The sequence below is a fragment of the Phyllopteryx taeniolatus genome, chromosome 9 (assembly GCF_024500385.1).
Source record: "Phyllopteryx taeniolatus isolate TA_2022b chromosome 9, UOR_Ptae_1.2, whole genome shotgun sequence".
Classification (NCBI taxonomy): Eukaryota; Metazoa; Chordata; class Actinopteri; order Syngnathiformes; family Syngnathidae; genus Phyllopteryx; species Phyllopteryx taeniolatus.
In genome coordinates this window covers 863,723-887,740 of record NC_084510.1, presented here as the reverse complement: position 1 = coordinate 887,740, position 24,018 = coordinate 863,723, and the positions used below count along the sequence as shown (strand labels likewise).

Sequence of the window (24,018 nt, the reverse complement as noted above, 5' to 3'; positions counted from 1 at the left end):
GATAGAATAAAAAAAAAAGAGCTGAAAACGAACCTGAAAATAGAAACACACAGATCAACACCTATCTGTCTATCAAAAGTAAACACACAAGAAAAGACAGGTGTCAAAATGTTTACAAAATTAACTAAAGGACGATTTGGAAAGTCCTACAGTTGGAGGATGGAGTCCAAGCAAGGGTTGAGAGAGGGGGTGGCTGTCGGGGGCTTATGAAGATGTGGAATGGAGTAATACAAGGAAGTGGTTGTGGAAAGTGTGTGTCTAAACTCACCGGGAGGAAGCTTTCAGCAGGATCGTACTGGTAGTCCAGCTCAGTATCCACCAAGTGGGGATAAACTGGAGATGCACGGTCAACTTCACCATCACCTGAAAGCACGGTGCCAGCTGAAAAATTGGCGGTGTCGTTGTCTGCAAGGAAAGTGCCATCACCAGGGATGTCGTCTTCCTCCTTGGGCCAGAGCACATCAGGGTTGACATCCCTGCTTTGAGACTGAGTTTGAGAGTCTAGAGGTGGTACCAGAGTTGTTGCCTCAATCAGATCCAGTGAGATGGAAGACTCAGAGTTGGTTGATTTGCCTGTGAGAAAGGGTGTTGGCAGAGGGAAGCCAGATGATGTCGGGGTGAGTGGATCCACCCAGCTCAGTGTTCCCCCAAGTTCCTGGGTTTCAGTGTGGGGTAATTCTGTCATCACCTCCAGGGAGTCAGAGTCAGGAGGTGGGATCACCAGAGGCATTATGGGCTTTAGATCCCCACCAATGGTCACAGGCAGTAATTCTGCACTTGGAGTAACGTCAGCACCCTCCAAGCCTGTTTCGGTGATGAACATAACTTCAACTCCATCAGAAGAGTCTTCTTTCCTGGTTGTAATGTCTATGGGTGGGAATGTGATAGATGCGAGTTTGGTGATTGCCAAGCTACTGGAAGGCTGAGGGGTGGTAGTCATCTCAGGAGCAATGGAATGTGGGGTGATAGGTGCCTGAGTGGTCAACGCAGCAACAGGAGCTGTAGTTGTTGTGGCAATAGTTGTTGCCATTGTTGTGGGAGCTACTGTGATGGCTGTCGCGGTGGCCGTGGCCACAGCTGTGGTGGTGGGCGTTGTGAAAACCTTTAGCGTTTTGGTAGTGGTAGGAGCTGAGGTGGGGAGTTCAAACTGTGGTGGTTTAAGTGGTGGGGTAGGACAATGGGGAGAAGGTGAGACAAAAATAAAACCAACAGCAAAAACAACAAACAAAAATTTAACTAAATGAAAACACATACAGTAGAACTCAAACCTTCCTACACTAGTATTTATTGTTAATGTTCTTCTTTCCCTTTCATCTTAACCCTGTTCAGGAGTCACCATCTCTCCCTGTCCTCTGCATTCTCTGCTCTAATGCCAGCTATCTGTCTTCCCTCACCACATCTCTTCTTTGGTCTATTTCTTTGCCTCATATTAGGCAGCTTCATTTCCAGGAACCTTTTTCAGATATAGCCTCTGTCCTTCCTCTGCACATGTCCAAATAATCACAATCTCGGCTGTGTAGCTTTGTCTGCTAACCTTCCTGTACTGTAGCTCTGATGCTCGTTCTTGATCTCGTCCATCTTCATCTCTTCAAAAGGCAATCTCGGCACCTTCAACTCTGCCACCTCCAACTGTCTCCTGTCGTCTAGTCATTGCTACTGTCTCCAAACCAAGTTTTCTGTCACTCCAGCAGCACACCTCACCACTGTCTTACTGTTCTCATACATGTCCAGGACTAGTCTACCATATTTCTCTGCCACTCCAGATTTCCTCATACAGTATCACAGCTCCTGCCTTGGCACCCTGTCATGTGTTTTTCAAAATTCACAAGGACACGAGGCAGCTCCTTCTGACCTTCCCTGTACTTCTCCAGCAGCATTCCTGGGTAAATACTGCATCTGTAGTGCTCTTTCAAGGCATGGAACCATACTGTTGCTCACAAATCTCTACTTGTCTAAACCTGGGCGACACTACTCTCCCAGGTTTTAATTTTATGGCTCAACTTAATTCCTCTGTAATTTCTATAACTGCACTTAACCCTTGTTCGTAGGAATTGGCACCTGCACACTTTTTCTCCAGTCCTCCGGCATACTCTCATTTTTTAAGCTCATGTTGAACAATCTTGTTGAAAAAAGAAAAAAAAAAGGAATCCACTGCCATCTGGCCGAGGCACTTCCATACCTTCACCACTCATGGGCACCTCAACCGAAGCCTGGAAACAGACTAGCATCTCTCTGCTATAACTTAACTCTCTTACTTTCTCTCCACCATCGTTACCTTACACACGAACAGCTGATGCTGTCTGGCTACGCTCTCTCCTGTCACCACCTTACAGTCTCTGCTCATCCAAATCAACTCCAGAGCTTTGCCTTCTCTTCAACAGTCATCACAACACCTTCAATTTCTAGCTTCACAATCATCATCCTATCTGACTCGTCTCATCTCGATAACATTCTTTGCATACTGTTCCTATTCAGGCTGTGATGAACAGTTTGAAACCTCCAAAGCTTCTAGGCTTGCTGTACACCCATCTAGTCTCCTGCACACACAAAATGTCTACGTTTTTCCTCTGCATCATATCAGCCAGCTCTCTACCTTTGCTTGTTATTGAGGCTACATTTAACGTTTCAGCTCTCAGTCCAACACTTCTAACCTTCCTTTTCTTGCTCTGTCTCCTAGAAATCTACCTCTTCTTTGTCTTCGACCAGCCTGTGTTGATGTGATAAACATAAAATACATTCACAACATTGAAACGTATCCAGCTGGTATTGGTATACCATACTAAGCCAAACATTAATAGGAATTAAAATAAATACATGCAAATATTAATTTCTTCTGTGCAAATTATTTATACAGTACATGATTAGAATGGTTAGATTGTGGTAGTAGTTATCAAGCAGGATCTTCTAGATTCTCAACATTGTTGATAACATTTGGCATATGAAAAAAATTCTAAACAAAAATAAGACAAGGAAAATGGCTAACTTTCTTTTGGGGTTTTGTCCGGTCATTGCTGCTTTATAATTTGGATATTTGGTACCATGCTGTCCGTAACTTACATGTTGGTTATAGATGATAACGCCCTCCTCACAGGTGGGCTTGTGGGTACATAAGTGCTGGTGAACACACCAATTACAACCCCATCGGCTCAGAACACAACCACGGCAGCTGTAAATGGATCGAACACAAAGCAGATATGTGTTGACATATGTACAGATAATGCTTTAGTGCATGCAAGTCTCTGCTTCCCACACTGCATCTCTGCTTAGCTTTTCTCTTTGATATCATAGTACCTTCATCCAAGCTGTCACATAAAAAACACAGCTCTTCACCTACCCGAACTGATAATTCATGAGCAAAAAATTTTGGTATGGGGGTTGGAAATATATAGAATTCACTTCCACGTCCGGTGTAAGGTGACATGTTAACTTACGGTTAGCATGTAGATGCATAGTGATAACATGGGAAGCGTGTTACGTTTCTTAAAAGGTTTTGGCTGAAGGAGATATCTGCTTGTCTTTGAAAAGTAAAAACTTTTGATGCCATTTCAACCACGAAAGTACCAGCACCAAACTACCGAATATACTGTATCTATTACACAAGCTCATGTTATCACATTTAACAACAGAAGCTATTTTTCTGTCAGATGGCGTCACAGTAGTTTGTAACACATTGACAGCGGAAACTGTTTTACGATCTAACCTTTCCACCGGAAATGCGCACTATGTTGCCGTTTAGGCTGTGACGATTCTGTATCGAAACTGAAAATCTCGGTATTCAAATACACAAACCTGTGTCGACTTTGAAATGGCAGAACCACGACACTCCCTTTCAGCTGTGTTCCTCCATTCTACATACAGCCACATGAGCTCACTGGAGTGCCACCAAACTTATAATTAATATTATTATTATTTTTGACTACTTTTTCCGACTTGCCCGTCGCTGTCTGAAAGGAATCCGCCAATACGTCTGGTGGTTTACTCTCACTTTTACTTTTCACTAGTTACATGTCAATGGAGCAGTGTCCTCCAACAAGGCGACACAGTCCGTGTACAACTGAGCAGGTCTGAGAGTATGAAAAATGTGCTGGCCCTGCTGGCCATTTTGTGGATTAATAGAACAGTTAGCCGTGCATCCTTAGCCTTGGCTAGTCTGATCTGCTCACCAGTGAAGTATAGGAATCAGGGCAACGAGCGGCGCAAAATCAGTTAAAGTCCATCTTCGTCTCCAAATAATGTGAGTACAACGATTTTGTGTTTGTGTGTGTGGTGGGGGTGGGCAGGGGGGGGGGGGGGGGGGGGGAGTTGGCGGGGGCGAGTATACTCACAGCATACTCCCTGAAAGCTGCTTAACAGCCAAGCAGTCATAAAAGGTGAAATCACTCTCTGCAACTGTGACATCACCAAAACGAAGAGACAAGAGGACTGTGACAAAATCTGTGAGGACCAAAAACCAGAGGCAGATTTAAGGACAACATGAGGAAAAACTAATTAAATAAATAAATGGTTAGGTTTATCAAGTCTGCTGCAGGAAGCCTCAAGAGATGAGTACGCGGTTCTTTCAATAATATACATTGGGTACAGAAAGTATTCAGACCCCCTTAAATCTTTCACTCTTTGTTATATTGCAGCCATTTGCTAAAATAATTTAGGTTAATTTTTTTCCTCATTAATGTACACACAGCACCCCATACTGACAGAAAAAAATCGAATTGTTGAAATATTTCCAGATTTATCAAAGAAAAACTGAAATATCACATAGCATAAGTATTCAGACCATTTGCTGTGACACTAATATATTTAACTCAGGTGCTGTCCATTTCTTCTACACCTTCATTGGAGTCCAGCTGTGTTTGATTATACTGATTGGACTTGATTAGGAAAGCAACACCCCTGTCTATGTAAGACCTTAGAGCTCACAGTGCATGTCAGAGAAAATGAGAATCATGAGGTCAAAGGAACTGCCTGAAGAGCTCAGAGACAGAATTGTGGCAAGACACAGATCTGGATAAGGTTACAAAAAAATATTCTGCTGCACTTAAGGTTCCTAAGAACACAGTGGCCTCCATAATCCTTAAATGGAAGACGTTTGGGACGACCAGAACCCTTCCTAGAGCTGGCTGTCCGGCCAAACTGAGGAATCGGGGGAGAAGAGCCTTGGTGAGAGAGGTAAAGAAGAACCGAAAGATCACTGTGGCTGAGCTCCAGCGATGCAGTCGGGAGATGGGAGAAAGTTCTTCCAATAAGACTATGACCTTAAGCCCACAGTTAAAATAACGACGGAGTGGCTTCAGAACAACTCTGTGACTGGCCCACCCAGAGCCCTGACTTAAACCCAATTGAGCATCTTGGAGAGACCTGAAAATGGCTGCCACCAATGTTCACCATCCAACTTGACAGAACTGGAGAGGATCTGCAAGGAGGAATGGCAGAGGATCCCCAAATCCAGTTGTGAAAAACTTGTTGCATCATTCCCAGAAAGACTCATGGGTGTATTAGCTCAAAAGGGTGCTTCTACTAAATACTGAGCAAAGGGTCTGAATACTTATGGCTGTGTGATATTTCAGATTTTCTTTTTTAATAAATATGCAAAAATGTCAACAATTCAGTTTTTTTCTGTCAATAATGCAGCCTTATGGGGGGCACAAGCCAGTGAAAACTGTAGGCCCAAGCCAAGACCAAGCCCAGATAAATGCAGAGGGTTGCATCAGGAAGGGCATCCAGCTTAAAACTTTGTCAAACAAATATGAGCGTTCATCTAAAGAATTCCATAACGGATTGGTCTTGGACCGGGTTAACAACGTCCGCCCCCGGCATCGTTAACCTGCAGGGCGCCAGTGGAAATTCAGCGACTGTGGGTCAAAGACGAAGGAGAGGTGGAAAGCGGGAAAGAGAAGAGGAAAGCACAGAGCCTAGAATTGAATGTGGAGACTTTGAATGTTGGGACTTTGACAGGAAAATCTCGGGAGTTGGTTGACATGATGATGAGGAGAAAGGTTGATATATTGTGTGTCCAGGAGACAAGGTGGAAAGGCAGTGAGGTTAGAAGTTTAGGGGCAGGGTTTAAATTATCGTACCATGGTGTAGATGGGAAGAGGAATGGAGTCGGGGTTATTTTAAAAGAAGAGTTGGCTAAGAATGTCTTGGAGGTGAAAAGAGTATCAGATCGAGTGATGAGGCTGAAACTTGAAATTGAGGGTGTTCTGGATAATGTGATTAGCGGCTATGCCCCACAGGTAGGATGTGACCTAGAGGTGAAAGAGAAATTTTGGAAGTAGCTAGACGAAGTAGTTCTGAGCATCCCAGACAGAGAGAGAATCATGATTGGTGCAGATTGTAATGGACATGTTGGTGAAGGAAACAGGGGTGATGAAGAAGTGATGGGTAAGTACGGCAGCCAGGAAAGGAACTTGGAGGGACAGATGGTGGTAGACTTTGCAAAAAGAATGGAAATGGCTGTAGTAAACACTTTTTTTCCAGAAGAGGCAGGAACATAGGGTGACCTACAAGAGCGGAGGTAGAAGCACGCAGGTGGATTACATCTTGTGCAGACGATGTAATCTGAAAGAGGTTACAGACAGTAAGGTAGTGGTAGGGGAGAGTGTGGCTAGCTAGCATAGGTTGGTGGTGTGTAAGATGACTTTGGTGGTGGGGAGGAAGATTAGGAAGACAATGGCAGAGCAGAGAACCACCTCTTCCAGCTTTTCGGGAAGAGGTGAGAGGAAGAGGTGAGACAGGCTCTCGGTGGACAGGAGGAGCTTCCAGAAGACTGGACCACTACAGCCAAGGTGATCAGAGAGACAGACAGGAGAGTACTTGGTGTATCTTCTGGCAGAAAAGGAGAGAAGGAGACTTGGTGGTGGAACCTCAAAGTACAGGAAATCATACAAGGAAAAAGGTTAGCTTAGAAGAAGTGGGACACTGAGAGGACTTAGGAGAGGCAAAAGGAATACATTGAGATGTGATGTAGGGCAAATGTAGAGGTGGCAAAGGCCAAACAAGAGGCATGTGATGACATGTATGCCAGGTTGGACACTAAAGAAGGAGAAAAGGACCTATACAGGTTGGCCAGACAGAGGGTTAGCGATGGGAAGGATGTGCAGCAGGATAGGGTGATTAAGGATAGAGATGGAAATATGTTTACTGGTGCCAGTACTGTGCTGCACAGATGGAAAGAATACTTTGAGGAGTTGATGAATGAGGAAAATGAGAGAAAAGGATGAGTAGAAGAGGCAAGTCTGGTGGACCAGGAAGTGGCAATGATTAGTAAGGGGGAAGTTTGAAAGGCATTAAAGAGGATGAAACATGGAAAGGCTGTTGGTCCTGATGTCATTCTTGTGGCGGTATGGAAGCAGCTAGGAGAGGTGGCTGTGGAGTTTTTGACCAGCTTGTTCAACAGAATTCTAGCAGGTGAGAAGATGCCTGAAGAATGGAGGAAAAGTGTGCTGGTGCCCATTTTTAAGAACAAGGGTGATGTGCAGAGCTGTGGGAACTATAGAGGAATAAAGTTGATGAACCCCACAATAAGTTATGGGAAAGCGTAGTGGAGGCTAGACTCAGGAGAGAAGTGAGTATTAGCAACAGTATGGTTTCATGCCTAGAAAGAGTACCACAGATGCATTATTTGCCTTGAGGATGTTGATGGAAAAGTACAGAGAAGGTTCGAAGGAGAAGGAGGTTGTGTCTTTGTAGATCTAGAGAAAGCGTATGACAGAGTACCCAGAGAGGAACTGTGGTACTGCATGCGGAAGTCTGGAGTGGCAGAGAAGTATGTTAGAATAATACAGGACATGTACGAGGGCAGCAGAACAGTGGTGAGGTGTGCTGTAGGTGTGACAGAGGAATTTAAGGTGGAGGTGGGACTGCATCAGGGATCAGCCGTGAGCCCCTTCCTGTTTCCAGTGGTGATGGATAGGCTGACAGATGAGGTTAGATTGGAATCCCCGTGGACCATGAGATGACGTGATCTGCAGTGAAAGCAGGGAGCAGGTGGAGGAACAGTTAGAAAGATAGAGGCATGCACTGGAAAGCAGAGGAATGAAGATTAGCCGAAGTAAGACAGAATACATGTGCATGAATGAGAGGAGTGGTGGGGGAAGAGTAAGGCTACAGGGAGAAGAGATAGTAAGGGTGGAGGACTTTAAATACTTGGGGTCAACAGTCCAGAGCAATGGTGAGTGTGGTCAGGAAGTGAAGAAACAGGTCCAAGCAGGTTGGAACGGGTGGAGGAAGGTGTCAGGTGTGTTATGTGACAGAAGAGTCTCTGCTCGGATGAAGGCCAAAGTTTATAAGACAGTGGTGAGGCCAGCCATGATGTACGGATTAGAGACGGTGGCACTGAAGAGACAACAGGAAGCAAAGCTGGAGGTAGCGGAAATAAAGATGTTGAGGTTCGCTCTAGGAGTGACCAGGTTGGATAAAATTAGAAATGAGCACATCAGAGGGACGGCGAGGGTTAGATGTTTTGGAAACAAAGTTAGAGAGAGCAGACTTCGATGGTTTGGACAGGTCCAGAGGAGAGATAGTGAGTATGTTGGTAGAAGGATGATGAGGATGGAGCTGCCAGGCAAGAGAGCTAGAGGAAACCAAAGAGATAGGCTGACATGGAAAAGGATGACACGCTGGGGTGACCCCTAACAGTACAAGCCATAAGGAAAAGAAGAAGTCAATTTGGGGTGCTATGTGTACATTAATGAGGAAAAAATGAACTTAAATTATTTTAGCAAATGGCTGCAATATAACAAAGAGTGACAAATTTAAGGGGGTCTGAATACTTTCCGTATCCACTGTACATTGAGATAACATGGGAGAAAGTTAATAAAAACCATGAGCACTCCACACCCTTGACAAGTGAGAACACACATACAGGCTTTTCCAAAACAAGTGGTAGGGGGGAACAGCATAAATGTTTCTTATTTTCTTTGTCCTGTCTCATCATACAATTTTCTTCATCACAGTATGGGTCTAGAAGTCTCCTTAAGTAAAGAGAGCAGAGATGGTCAACTGGCAGCCGAACCCAACTAGACATAAAACCGAAAGTGCTTTAATTTATTTCAGAGAAGATCTGCAGACTCAAGACTGGACCCAAAGTATACAGTATGTTAAAGGGGACATATTTTGCCAAACCAACTTTTTTGAGTGTTTGGTATGTAATAGTCTCTAGGGTGCCTCAGTAAACAGTTGAAATATTAATTAAAATTGTCCACGCATTCTTGAGTTTCAGATGTTTTTCTGCCAAGAGGCCTGAAATCATTCGAAGTCATTCGAACTTCGTGCATATATCTACGTCACCAGCAAAGATCTCCGCCGACCTCTTTGCTCCTGAGCGAGCCCTATCAATTTAACAAACGTGTGCTCTCACAAGTGAGTCTTCTACACAGAGGCAACCAATCAGAGGAAAGGGGGCGGTCTTAGCCAAATATGGACAAAGCAGATACAAAACTGGGTCAAATAGAAGTAGCTGTCAGATGGGCCTTTTCTGGACACTCGTATGACAAAACCAAGGTGTTTTTTGAAATGAAATGGACACGTACTAAATCCATCTGAGAGTCACTCTATGGAGGTCTAAATAGCCAAAATACAGGACATTTGAAGATATAAATGAAGCGCATGAATCATTTCAACACATAATAGAATTAATAATTTCCCTCAAGTTAAGAAAATGGTGATCCAAAAATATCCTGAGAAACCGTGGTTAACGAAGGGAATATTGATTGCTTGCAAACAAGAAAAACTCATTCTATTAAGAATTTTTGACGAAAAGAACCACGGTATCTGAACAAAAATATAAAGCATACGAAAACAAGCTAACTAAGGTCATGAGATGCAAAATGGAATACTGTAATAAGTTTTTGGTCAACAACAAAAACAATATTAAGAAGACGTGGAAAGTTTTAAAATCTATTATTAACAAAATACGAATTTGAAAAAAAGATATTGGAGGCTTCAATATCCTAACCACTACCAGTCTAATAAGCGCGCATCACTGACATGTCTCTAGCTGCAAAATAATTCAACAAATTCTTTGTTAATGTGGCTTACGTTGATAGGTGGTCAAATACTTATTTCACGCATTAAAATAAAAACCAAAGACTGAAAAAATCATATGATGTGATTTTCTGCATTTCTTTTTCGATTCACTGAAACATTGATTCTTATATATATTGGTACGGTATGAGTGGGCATGCAAACACATGCCAAGACAATTCTATAAAACATGATTAATCTCATTACAGGAAAACATGAAATAGATCAACAATTCAAACCAATAATTCAACACAAGTTTAATTTGCTTTAATTAAAAATGCAAATTCCAATAGAAAGGTTTAAGTTTTATTTTACACACGCCCCAAAAACTCACCCTGTCCTGGAGGTACTATAGGCACTTGGCTGGTGTGTGGAGAATGACAGGTGACACCACTTCCAGTGACTGCGGCAGGGCTGTGGAGCCCTTGGAAGAAACAGGAGAAGGACTCCCCCTTTTCTAACACTGGAAGCCCTGGAACTGATAAAGAGACCTATGGAGAGATCAGAGATTTATCACTTTTGAAATATCACATTTCACTATCCATTTATGTAAAACCGCAACAATTTCCTACCATTTGAAATACAAATAACTTTCCAATAACAGCCTGTGCTGATTGAAAGTCACAATAAATAACCACAATTTATTACATTGCCCGCTCAATCACTGAACTGGCTGGCTTGTTCACTGTCAAATTGATAATGCTGGAAACATTACATTCAATATTCCTGCAGCAGGAACAATATAATTGGATGATAAAGGTGGGGACCTTACACCCGTGGTCTACAGAAGTTGGCTCTAGAAGATGTGGAATTTCACCTTTTTGGCAGCCTGAACTGTTGTGCATTCTTGAGAGGTTCCTATTAGATACAGTGGAAATGAAAAGTCTCCTCAACCGTGTTCAAATGCCAGGCATTTGTGGTCAAAACAAATGAAACCCAGATAAATCACTTCAAAACTTTTTTTCCATCATCCATCCTTAGTTCCAGCTGAAGAAAAACAGCTCCAAATCATGATGCTGCCACCACAGTGCTTCACTGCAGGTATGGTCCTGGGGTGCCAATATTTCATTCGAATTCGAATATTGTGAACAAAGAGAAGCGCTTCTCACGGGTATTGGAAAATGGGAGGTGGGAAGAGCAAAAAAGAATTACTGGTGTATACGTCACCTGTCATGACCCATACGAGGAAAAAAATCTGTAGCGTGTGTGGAGAAGTGGAAAACTAAATATGGTTTCCCAGTGGCGGGAAGTTTAAGTGTTCGGCAGTTGCAGCAACTGAAGGAAAGGTTGGAGGAAGAAAAAAGTCATTTGAAGAACAAAAACAAAATAATTAAAGTTCTGGCTTTTGACGAAATTGAGAAAAATGCAAAATGTCTGCATATGTGGTTGACTGTTAGGTTTAGATGCGAATAGGGACAGAAGCTTCCTGGCAAAAAAAGAAGGGCAAGTTACTGATAACTGTATATTGCCTGTGGTCTAATCTGTCCGAGTTGGCCAAGGGGAGGATGTCAGGTTGTGGTTGCGAGCTGGGTTCCACAGTGGCCTCCACAAATCAATCACCTGATGACAAAGATCAAGGAGAGTGCAATCTGGAAGAAGACCAACAACGCATTTGAGACGGACGACATAAGACTATCTGACTGACAAGACGTGCGTTCAACTTATGCACAAAAAGGACTTGGTGTGAGTGACTGTGACTGTGTGTCTGCTGATTACTGATCTGTTGGTGCGTGGATGTTTATGTGTGAGTGTGGTGTTTGTAAGACGAATGCTGGAATCTGGGCCAAGTGTGTGGTGAAAGTGACTGATTACAGGTAGATCTGTTGTTCACTATGGATACTGTATCTGTGTGCATATTACTCATGTATGTCATGTGTGTGTGTGTGTTCCGGGTTTTGTCTTCCCCCCTGTTTCACACACACCTGCTCCTGTGAGCATCTTCACCACCTGTGCCTCGTTCACCCTAATTACCTATTGTATTTAACCTCGTGTCTCATTCCCTCTTGTTGCCAGTTCATTGTACAATGTCGTCGCGTTCCAGCATTCCTTGTTTCCACGTCACAGACTCACAGTAAGACTTGGCCCTGTTCCGACTATCGACCTTGCCTCTTTGCCTCATGTTTTGGATACTGTTGCCTTTCTTGGATTGCATGCCTGTGTACCGACCTATGCCCGTCTATTAAACCTCTCTTTTTGGAAACTGTCCATTTGTTTTGGAGTCGTGCATTTTTGGGTCCTATCCTCTGTTCCGTTCATGACAATGTAATGCGTTGTGAATTATTGCAGAGGAAAGTAAGTTTTTTTTTGGGGAGGATTTCTAGAACTAATGTGACGCAGTGATATTGTAGAGCAAGAGCTTTGTTTTGTTTTTATGAAGTAGTGAGAATGAGGCCTTGAGACCTGAACGGGAGTAGCCTACTGATAAAGTAGATCTCATTGGGGAAATAAAGGAGAAAAGGAGCCTGCTCAAAATCTTATAGTACAACTCCACGTTCACACAAAATAATTATATTGATTGGATTACATTATTAGATTGAGATAATTATCAGTGTGCATTCAAAGTTAAATATAGTCCAATTTTACATCAACATCAAACAGATATTTAATCTTTAAAAGGACTGTTATGTGCTGCAACCTGCAGTCATGACTGCCAGCTGTGTGATATTTTTTTTATGTTGTGTTGTTTGTGTGTTTATGCGGAGCTGTGTGTCTTATGTGTACATTTCTCTGACAGAGCAAACGTCAGCGCGATTAGAAGGATGTCAGCCTTTTGTTTATCTGTAGCCGCACGGCTAATTGGGCACCTTATTTGTCGGTCAAAAGAACACAGATTTTTCACAACGCGCGTACATGCTTTGCATGGCGTCCTTCTTACAAATTGAACTTCACGTACAATGTTCTTTTCCGCTTCCTTGACATTTCTCAAGTCCCAAGTCAAATCCCACTGTGACCAGCAAATAGAGGGTTAATCAGGAACTATCCGCCGATTCATCCATCCATCCGTTTTCTGAGCCGCTTCTCCTCACGAGGGTCGCGGGCGTGCCGGAGCCTATCCCAGCTGTCATTGGGCAGGAGCCGGGGTACACCCTCAACTGGTTGCCAGCCAATCACAGTCGCCGATTCAATTGAACCTAAACTGCCCATCCGCCAACACTGCCAGCATCCACTTCGCACGGATGCTGTTGACGATATTTGTCCAGTACTGGAGTCGATACCCATTGGGCCAAATTCTGTCCGCTTCTTGGTTGTACAGAATGTTTTTTTGTTTTAGTATTTTGCCAAAGTGAGCATGGGTGGGATGATTATCAGAAGAGTGGTGGTGGGTGATGTCTGGAGTCGTTTGTTTTTGTTTCCTTCTCTTCTTTTTGTTTTGTTGGTTTTGTTTTTGGTTTTGTCTTGATTTGTTCTCTGGAGTACAAAGGCAGTGGATTGTTTTATTTTTGTGCTTAGCAGCACAAGTCGCATCACACGTTGCATTATTATGTTTGACACGTAATGGATTGCCACAAAATCAGAATTTATACAGTGGGTACGGAAAGTGTTCAGACCCCCTTAAATTTTTTACTCTTGTTTTTTATATTGCAGCCATTTGCTAAAATCATTTAAGTTCATTTTTTTCCACATTAATGTACACACAGCACCCCATATTGACAGAAAAAAATGGAATTGTTGAAATTTTAGCAGATTTATTAAAAAAGAAAAACTGAAATATCACACAGCCATAAGTATTCAAGCACCCTTTTGAGCTAATACAGCCATGAGTCTTTTGGGGAATGATGAAACAAGTTTTTCACACCTGGATTTGGGGATCCTCTGCCATTCCTCCTTGCAGATCCTCTCCAGTTCTGTCAGGTTGGATGGTGTACGTTGGTGGGCAGCCATTTTCAGGTCTTTCCAGAGATGCTCAATTGGGTTTAAATCAGGGCTCTGGCTGGGACATTCAAGAACAGTCACTGAGTTGTTCTGAAGCAACTCCTTCGGTATTTTAGCTGTGTGCTTAGGGACATTGTCTTTTTTAAAGGTGAACCTTCGACCCAGTCTGATGTTCTGAGGACTCTGGAGAAGGTTTTCGTCCAGGATATCCCTGTGCTTGGCCACATTCATCTTTCCTTTGATTGCAACCAGTCGTCCAGTCCCTGCAGCTGCAAAACACCCCAACAGCATGATGCTGCCACCACCACGCTTCACTGTAGGGACCGTATTGGACAGGTGATGAGCAGTGCCTGGTTTTCTCCACACATACCGCTTAGAATTAAGGCCAACAATTTCTATCTTGGTCTCATCAGACCAGAGAATCTTATTTCTGACCATCTTAGTGTCCTTCAGGTGTTTTTTTTTTAGCAAACTCCATGCGGGATTTCATGTGTCTTGCACTGAGGAGAGGCTTCCGTCGGGCCACTCTGCCATAAAGCCCCGACTGGTGGGGGGCTGCAGTGACGGTTGACTTTGTAGAACTTTCTCCTATCTCCCGACTGCATCTCTGGAGCTCAGCCACAGTGATCTTTGGGTTCTTCTTTACCTCTCTCACCAAGGCTCTTCTCCCCGATTCCTCAGTTTAGCCGGACGGCCAGCTCTAGGAAGGGTTCTGGTCGTCCCAAACGTCTTCCATTTAAGGATTATGAAGGCCACTGTGCTCTTAGGAACCTTAAGTGCAGCAGAAATTTTTTTGTAACCTTGGCCAGATCTTTCCCTTGCCACAATTCTTTCTCTGAGCTCTTCAGGCAGTTCCTTTGACCTCATGATTCTCATTTGCTCTGACATGCACTGTGAGCTGTAAGGTCTTACATAGACAGGGGTGTGGCATTCCTAATCAAGTCCAATCAGTATAATCAAACAGAGCTGGACTCCAATGAAGGTGGAGAACAATCTCAAGGATGATCAGAAGAAATGGACAGCACCCGAGTTAAATATATGAGTGTCACAGCAAGGGTCTGGATACTTATGGCTGTGTGATATTTCAGTTTTTCTTTTTTAATAAATCAGCAAAAATGTCAACAATAACATTGTTTTTCTGTCAATATGGGGTGCTGTGTGTACATTAATGAGGAACAAAAATTAACTTAAATTATTTTAACAAGGCGGCACGGTGGGCGACTGGTTAGAGCGTCAGCCTCATAGTTCTGAGGACCCGGGTTCAATCCCCGGCCCCGCCTGTGTGGAGTTTGCATGTTCTTCCCGTGCCTACGTGGGTTTTCTCCGGGCACTCCGGTTTCCTCCCACATCCCAAAAACATGCATTAATTGGTGACTCTAAATTGCCCGTAGGTGTGAATGTGAGTGTGGATGGTTGTTTGTTTGTATGTGCCCTGCGATTGGCTGGCAACCAGTTCAGGGTGTACCCCGCCTCCTGCCCGATGACAGCTGGGATGGGCTCCAGCACGCCCGCGACCCTAGTGAGGAGAAGCGGCTCAGAAAATGGATGGATGAATGGATGATTTTAACAAATGGCTGCAATATAACAAAGAGAGAAAAATTTAAGGCGGTCTGAAAACTCAACGGCCAATTCAACAGGCTGCAAACACAGCACCGATATTAGCATTATTACAGTGATACATATGATGATTGTTCTACAAACACAATGTGTATCATTTTGAACTCATTATGGAACATTCACCTATTTGGGTTGACATATGAAACGATATAGACTAAATTGTGCACATTTGTCATTAGGTCAACATGGTATGATATAGTGGCTGTCTACAAACAGTATGTATATTACAAATTACACAAAGTACAAGACTTGTAGACAATAGAATGTTTATGGTTGAAAAAGTCACACACGGGCCTTACTAAAATTCTGAGCTGATACTGGCATACGGTCAGCAGAGATACATTTTAACTGTCGCCTGAAAAACTAAATTTCTAAATTTCAAAGCCCGAAACTTCAGACGAAAAATCTAATAATGGTACAGATGTTATTCTTGACAAATTATTGCACGTCCTGGATCAGTAATTATGCTTAACTGACCGTGTCATTGGCATCCCTTGGACAAAAAGTGCTGACACAGATTTTATCCAATGGAAGAAAGTCCTTCAATTGCCAGACTACTCGAAACCCTTCGCTCGTTATTGACATGACCTTGTGGTGACACAGACACAAATGCTGGAAAGTCAATCAAATTAGGTCAAGTATATATGAGGATGCGTGTGCCCCCTATCCCTTTTTGAGATTGTCTTTGCAGGCACTCCATTGGACCGGATCCATTCAGGTCTACCAAAGCCAGATCTGCCCATAGGCATACAAATCGTTCAGGTATTGCGCATTAACAACTAATCAATTTCAGGAAACAAGTCCAATCAGCGTTCCCAAGGCTGGCCGACGAGGAGTCGCTGCTTCTATTTTTTTTAGAAGCAAAACAAGCTTATCAGCAAGAAAATATGTCAACAGAGACGAAGCAAGCTGTGTTTCCGAAACTCTACTCAAACATTTACTTTCCAACACGGGGAAATAACACTCTGGACAATGTTTTTACCCCCCTGAGAGGGGCCGACAAGGCCCTTCCCCTGCCCCACATTGGCGCCTCAGACCATCTCACTGTTATGCTAATGCCAGCTTACAGACCATTGGTTAAAGTCTCCCAACCAGTTAGGAAACAGGTACAAGTGTAGCCAGAAGGCACTTCAAGACTGTTATGCCACCACAGACTGGACCATGTTCAAACAGGCTGCCACCTGCAACTCCATCACAGACCTTCAAGAGTACACAGAGACTTACTGTCTACATCAGCAAGTGCATGGATGATGTCACCATCACTAAGTCCATCACCGTCCGTGCTAATCAGAAGCCATGGCTGTCGGGGGAGGTCTACAGACTACAGAAGGTCCGCAACATGGCTTTTAGATCTGGGTATGAGGAGGGGCTGAGGACAGCCAGGGCCGATTTGTCCCGTGGCATCAGGGAGGCCAAGAGGGAGTACTCCAGGAACATCGCCCACCGCTTCAATGACAGCAGTGACACCAGGGGCCTCATGTACAAAGACTTGCGTGGATTTCCTACTGAAACATGGCGTACGCTCAAATCCAGAAAACATCGGACGCATAAAAATATCCAGATGTATGAATTTGTGCGTACGCATGAATCCAAGCACATTTCCTTCGGACATCCCAATCAACATGGAAATGAGCGCACGTTGTAGTAGCCGAGTCCTCCCTGTCCACACCCACATTTAAATATGCAAATTATATTTAAATGAGGCGGCACGTTCTGAGGACCCGGGTTCAATCCCCGGCCCCGCCTGTGTGGAGTTTGCATGTTCTCCCCGTGCCTGCGTGGGTTTTCTCCGGGCACTCCGGTTTCCTCCCACATCCCAAAAACATGCATTAATTGGAGACTCTAAATTTCCCGTAGGCATGACTGTGAGTGCGAATGGTTGTTTGTTTCTATGTGCCCTGCGATTGGCTGGCAACCAGTTCAGGGTGTACCCCGCCTCCTGCCCGATGACAGCTGGGATAGGCTCCAGCACGCCCGCGACCCTAGTGAGGAGAAGCGGCTCAGAAAATGGATGGATGGATATTTAAATGAACCCTGCACCTGAGATCCCGATCTCTGCATGATCAGAAAAAATAGGAAAATGAGCAAGGTAATGAAGAAAAATAATTTTTCTAAATGTGAAGTTGCTCAATGAAGTGGAGGCGCGCAACAAAATCCACTTTGTCACACTGTCCTCTGGCGTTAACAACAAGCAAAAGAGGAGCGAATGAGACTCACGTGGCTGACTCTGATTACCCCCAACGTAAATACCATGTATTTTTATAACTCACAACAAATGTGTTCATACAGTAACCTACACTCAGGCCTATGAGAGAAAGGCTCATGCGTAAATGTATGGTATTTGTAAGAAATCTTTTGAATTCAAATAGAAGTACATCAGCATATCAAAAATGTTGACTCCTGTTTGATTACTCAATTAATTATTTTAATACACAGGAGAGGACACGCAGTCGCATCCATGTGCTACATGTCTGGGGATTCGTCCACCGTCCCGATGTCTCCAGTGTCACAGACGTGGAGGATTTCTGAAAAAAGAGTCCCTTGAATTTACTTCATTTGAACATGTATATCAGTTGCACGTGATTAAATTGTGTTAAAATGACATAATTTACCCCTCTTCTCCAAAAAAAAAAAAAACTAATAATAATTTTAGTCATGTGCAACCGATGTTCTGTGCTCTGCCCTTGCCTTCTTAATCTTCCTCCCCACCACCAAATTCATCTTATACACAACCATCCTATGCTTCCCTACCTCTGCCTTACAGTCAGTAACCTTCAGATTACATCGTCCGCACAAAATGTAATCCACCTGCGTGCTTCTACTTCCGCTCTTGTTTCCTTACAATTTGCACCAATCATGACTCTCTCTCTGTCTGGGATGCTCAGAACTACTTCGTCGCGCTCCTTCCAGAATTTCTCTTTCACCTCTAGGTCACATCCTACCTGTGGGGCATAACCCACTAATCACATTATACATAACACCCTCAATTTCAAGTTTCAGCCTCATCACTCTGTCTGATACTCTTTTCACCTCCAAGACATTCTTAGCTAACACTTCCTTTAAAAAAAACCAACTCAATTTCTCTTCCCACCTACACCATGGTAAGATCATTTGAACCCTGCCCCTAAACCTCTAGCCTTACTGCCTTTCCACCTGCTCTCCTGGACACACGATGAATAAACCTTTCTCCTAATCATCATGTCAACCAACTTCCGAGCTTTTCCTGTCATAGTCCCAACATTCAAAGTCCCCACATTCAGTTCTAGGCGCTGTGCTTTCCTCTTCTCTTTCTGGCTAAGAACCCGCTTTTCACCTCTCCGTCTTCGACCCACAGTAGTTGGATTTCCACCTGCCCCCTGTAGGTTAACGGCAGACGTTATTAACCCTGGCCACGAACGATCCGGTATAGAATTTTTTGGATGAACGGTCATATTTGTTTGGTCAAGTTTTATGCCAGATGCCCTTCCTGATGACACCCTCTGCATTTATCCGGGCTTGGGACCGGCCTACAGTTTGCACTGGCTTGTGCCCCCCATAGGGCTGCATTCTACAGCTGATTGCTAAAGAACAAAAAAAAGTAGAAACCAACTTTTTTTTCTGGTGAAAGAAGAGAGTCTTGTCTGTCTTTTTGTAGGTTCAATGTTTACATTGCCCTAGAATATAATATTCTGTGGACCTTGAAAGATCAGTCAAAATCCTCTAAAACGGCTGACACAGAAGAGTTTGGCTACTGTGAAAACCAGTGCTAGCCCTGAATGAGTTAAATACCTTTTGTCTAATTTTGTATTCACTAAATAAATGTAATATCGGGGTTTGGGTTGATAGCACCAAGCTGGCTTTCGCTGTTTTAATGGAAAAGAACAGACAGCAAGTAAACAAACATGTCCCAAAACCAATGCAAGTTGTTTTCAGTTGAGTTATTTTTGCCAAGGGCTGCACAGCTTTGGGTTGTATTTGTGAGATATTAAAATTGGCTTGCTGATCAGGAAAAACAAAACTGTATTTTATATATATATATGTATCCAATTACAATGAAGTTGGGACGTTGTGTTAAACATAAATAAAAACAGAATACAATGATTTGCAAATCATGTTCGACCTATATTTCATTGAATACACTGCAAAGACAAGATATTGAATGTTCAAACTGATAAACTTTATTGTTTTTAGCAAATAATCATTAACTTAGAATTTTATGGCTGCAACGCGTTCCAAAAAAGACTGAGAAAGTTGAGGAATGCTCATCAAACACCTGTTTGGAACATCCCACTGTCATGTCAGGTGTGTGTTCCGGTTTTTGTCTTCCCCCTGTTTCATACACACCTGCTCCTGAGAGCATCTTCCCCACCTGTGCCTCGTTCACCCTAATTACCCCTTGCATTTAACCTCGTGTCTCATTCTTTCTGGTCGCCAGTTCGTTGTACCTTGTCGTCGCGTTCCAGCATTCCTTGTTTCCACTTCATCGACTCACAGTAAAGACTAGACCCTGCTCCGATTATCGACATTGACTTTTTGCCTCACGTTTTTGGATACTGTTGCCTTTTTTGGATTTCCTGCCAGTGCACCGACCTCTGCCTGTATATTAAACCTCTCTTTTTTGAAACTGTCCATTTGTTTTGGAGTCGTGCATTTTTGGGTCCTATCCTCTGTTCTGTTCATGACACCCACAGGTGAACATGCTAATTGGGAACAGGTGGGTGCCATGATTGCTTCCCTGAATTGCTCAGACATTCACAAGCAAAGATGGGGCGAGGTTCACCTCTTTGTGAACAACTGTGTGAGAAAATAGTCGAACTGTTTGAGGACAATGTTCCTCAAATTCTAATTTAATGGTTATTTTGAACATTAAATATCTTGTCTTTTTAGTGTATTAAATTAAATATATGTTGAACATGATTTGCAAATCATTGTATTCTGTTTTTATTTATGTTTAACATAATGTCCCAACTTCATTGGAATTGGGGCTGTATATATATATTTTTTTAGAAAGACATCACGGCACTGTACTGCATATACAATTCAAGTACATACAAGAGGTGGGTTTCCTTGCTAAACAACATTGATGAGACCTTGTCATACACAAAGAGTATTAGGACCAATGATGATACTCTGGAGACCATGGAATAAGGTCAAAATATTTCCATATTTTTTTTTATTTTTTTATTTATTTATTTATTTTTTACAAGAATGAAGGTTTACTAATAGTAATAGGGAAAAATTGTAATTTGACAAAAGAAAATCTAGGGTAGTACTAATAAACCAATTGTGTAATTTTACAAGAAAGAAAATAGGCCTCTGAGGAGTTTGTCTCTGTTCCAAACACAGAACTACACTGATTCTTCTCCTTGGCTTCTTTTTGGGTTTGTTCCATCAAAACAGAACTGTTGTTAAATTTTAAAAACAAATTACAAATTGCTCTCATGGTCTCAAAATTATAAATGTATTTCCAAAAGTTTATTACTTTTAAAATTGTTGAGACATTTAATTTTTAAGTAAATTCTGAGCTTTTTTTTTTTTTTTTTTTTTTTTTAAATATATATATTAGGCATATTATATATTTTAATCTGTACTTACTGTCCTGCTTTCTCCCCTGCTGATGTTTGATGGGTTGAGTTCTTGTACAGCCAGGCACTGCTGTTCCATGTCAAAGCTCCAAAGCCACTGGCCGGGGTGGTTCCCACGAGGACACTCTGACTGCAAAACACATCTGCATAGAAAAGGCCAAGACTGTTTTTCGTTTGTTGTCAACACTGTCAAATATGTGATCCTAAAAGCATAGGTTTGGTCTGCACAACTCCACTGTAAATTATACCGTATTAATACATACTGTACATATTGTTCATCTAATTTTGTTTTCAGAGGTCACTTTCAATTAACCTACCCTGCATGTTTTTGGGATGTGGGAGGAAACCAGAGTGCCCGGGGAAAACCCACGCAGGCACAGGGAGAACATGCAAACTCCACACAGGCGGGGCCGGGATTTGAACCCCAGTCCTCAGAACTGTGAGGCAGACGCTCTAACCAGTCGATCACCGTGCCGCCTGTATTATTCTTACTATAAAAATAAATATCTACACAGATTACTGGATGTAATCACTGTGCACAATCTCTGATAAGCAATGAGGAAAACCAGCTGAAACATTCAAATTGCTCACAATGGAAAAAAAATAAAACATCGTCATCACTACCAGGGAGTGTGATCACCATGTAGATAAAGTAAATTGAATTCAATTATGTCTCTCTAAATCAGAAGCCTATTGTTCTGACAAAGAGAAACTGTACTGAAAGTCTGAAGAACACCGACATTTTTGTCATTGTCGTGGACAAAATCAAAACGGATTGTGTCAGAGAATACTCATTTGTAAAGGAACACTGTACTTGGTCAATGAACTGTTTTAATTCCGTCATACAAGTCTCCTGGAGTGCATCTCACCTTCCTTCTAGGACACACCAGCCACAGTAAGGATCATGGGCCTGCAGGCAGGAGTGACAGTCGGGGTTCTGCTTGCATTCAGCTACCGGCCTCTTCTGCAGCTGGAACCATGACAACACTTCTAAGTTCAGCTATGCAAATCTTCCATAATAAGCTCTCTTGAAACAGAATGAAAGACCTAATTTGACCCAGAACAATGCAAATGGAAAAGTGATTAGGACAGGTCAACAACAGGCTGCCAAATTAGAAGGGACAAAGTTGGATCATCAAAAACCAAAGCATCATTCCCATAGATTTTCGCTTTATGAGTGGTATTGCAAAAGAGGCAAGGGAGTTAAGAAAAAAAGGCACACGATATGGCAACAAGTTATATGTCTACCATGTTATGGGTCATGATGAAGAGATGCTGCTCCTCTTTATCCAGGACAAGGTCTGAGTTGATGGCTGTGTTCTGCTGAATGGAACTTATGGAGTATTCCTCCACCTCACCATTTGGCCCCAGGAACACCTGAGGAATGGAAAAGCACATAGAAAATGTTACAGCTCGGACAGTGGAGAACTAGTTGATCACAATCATTCATCAATTTTACGAAACCGTGACAAAGTGATGTGTGAGCATACAAATGTCGGTAGTTTGTATATAAAGTATACAGCACATTGCTATAGATTATTAATACCCTTAGCAAATCTGAAATTAGTGAGATTTATCAGTGTATTTGTTGCCCCACACTGAGAAGTCACCTTATCCTGGTTCGTGTATCCCAGTGATCATAGGAGCTAAATTGCATGGCAGGGCCACACAGGATTAGGAGGTCCAAGGTGAGGAACAAGGCATAGCACGGCTCGAAACCCCCTATGATGAAGCCAATTTTTGAGGCCTTGTTTTCCTTGCCCAGACGCGGGCCCCCATCTTGAACTGGGTCTGGAGATGGGGCTCAATTGCAAGCGCCAGGTGGCTGGTCCTGCACACAAGAGGTCTGGCCGGACACAGCTTAGAGACGTAACATAGGTCCTCCTTCCCACTGTCTCACCACCTGGGGTAGGGGAAAAAGGGGGTAGGGTGCATAGAGAGCTGGGCGATGGCTGAAGGTGGGGACCTTGGCCATCCAATCCCCAGCTACAGAAGTTGGCTCCAGGCATGTGGAATGTCACTTTTTTGGCAGGAAAGGAGCCCGAGCTGGTGTGTGAGGCTGAAAATGTTCTGAATATGTGCGGTCGGAACATAGCTAGGCTGAGGTAGGTCAGGCTCTCCTGTCTTTGGGGTTGAGGTCGCTGAGGTAGTTAAAAATCTCCTCATTGACTAGGCCCCGGGTGTAAATAAGAGCCGACCAGAGTTCTTAAAGGGCTCTGGGTGTTGTGAGGCTGTCTTGGTTGACATGCATTTAAAAAATGTCGGGTGGACATCGGCACCTTTTTCGGAAGGGGGACCAGAGAGTGTGTTCCAACTACAGGGGGATCCAACGCCTCAGACTCAATGGTAAGATCTATTCAGGAGTTCTCAAGAGAAGGATCCACGGCAACGTTGAAGCTCAGTTTCAACAGGAGCAGTGTGGTTTTCGTTGTCGCTGTAGAACAGTGGACAGGCTCTAAACCCTTGGTAGGGTCCTCAAAGTTGCTTGGGAGTTTACCCAACCAATCTACACGTGCTTTGTGGACATGGAGAAGGCGTTTAACCATGTCCCTCGGGCAGTCCCGTGGGGGGTCAACTGGGAGTATGGGGTATCGGACCCCCTGATATGTGCTATTCGGTCCCTGTGCTATTCGATAGAGATCCTCCATTCTGCTTGACCAAACAGCCAAACAGGACAAAAAAGAAGCAGATGGAACAGCATAAAAAGGAACTTCAGTCCTGGAGATCTGGTCATCATCGTTGATAACGCAGCACCAAGAAACTCTTGGATTCTAGGTCATACTATACAGACCTTTCTGGATGCCAACGGCTTTGTGAGGAGTGTTTTGGTTCCAACAAAGGCCAATGTGATTCAACGACCAACATACAAGCTACACTCAGTTTAAAACATTCATGGCATGCAAAATTTGGGCTGATTTCCTTACATCATTAACATTTTTTG

General features: G+C 43.2%; 1 protein-coding gene across 9 annotated transcripts in view; it reads right to left on the bottom strand.

The window, feature by feature from the left end:
* plxnb1b (plexin b1b) overlaps nt 1-24,018 on the bottom strand; it is a 162,513-nt gene that overhangs the window by 56,083 nt on the left and 82,412 nt on the right. For 8 of the 9 annotated variants that reach the window (XR_009790236.1, XR_009790237.1, XR_009790238.1 and 5 more), the window contains exons 7-13: nt 22,326-22,454; nt 21,947-22,047; nt 21,088-21,220; nt 10,358-10,514; nt 4,326-4,434; nt 3,058-3,166; nt 269-1,147 (exon numbers count right to left, since the gene is read on the bottom strand). Coding sequence is in view for 5 of the 9 variants with exons in the window: in XM_061785768.1 (XP_061641752.1) it covers nt 269-1,147; nt 3,058-3,166; nt 4,326-4,434; nt 10,358-10,514; nt 21,088-21,220; nt 21,947-22,047; nt 22,326-22,454 (1,617 nt within the window). In the remaining 4 variants the exon portion in view is untranslated. The remainder of the gene's footprint in view (nt 1-268; nt 1,148-3,057; nt 3,167-4,325; nt 4,435-10,357; nt 10,515-21,087; nt 21,221-21,946; nt 22,048-22,325; nt 22,455-24,018) is intronic. The other variant, XM_061785764.1, reaches the window with a different exon arrangement.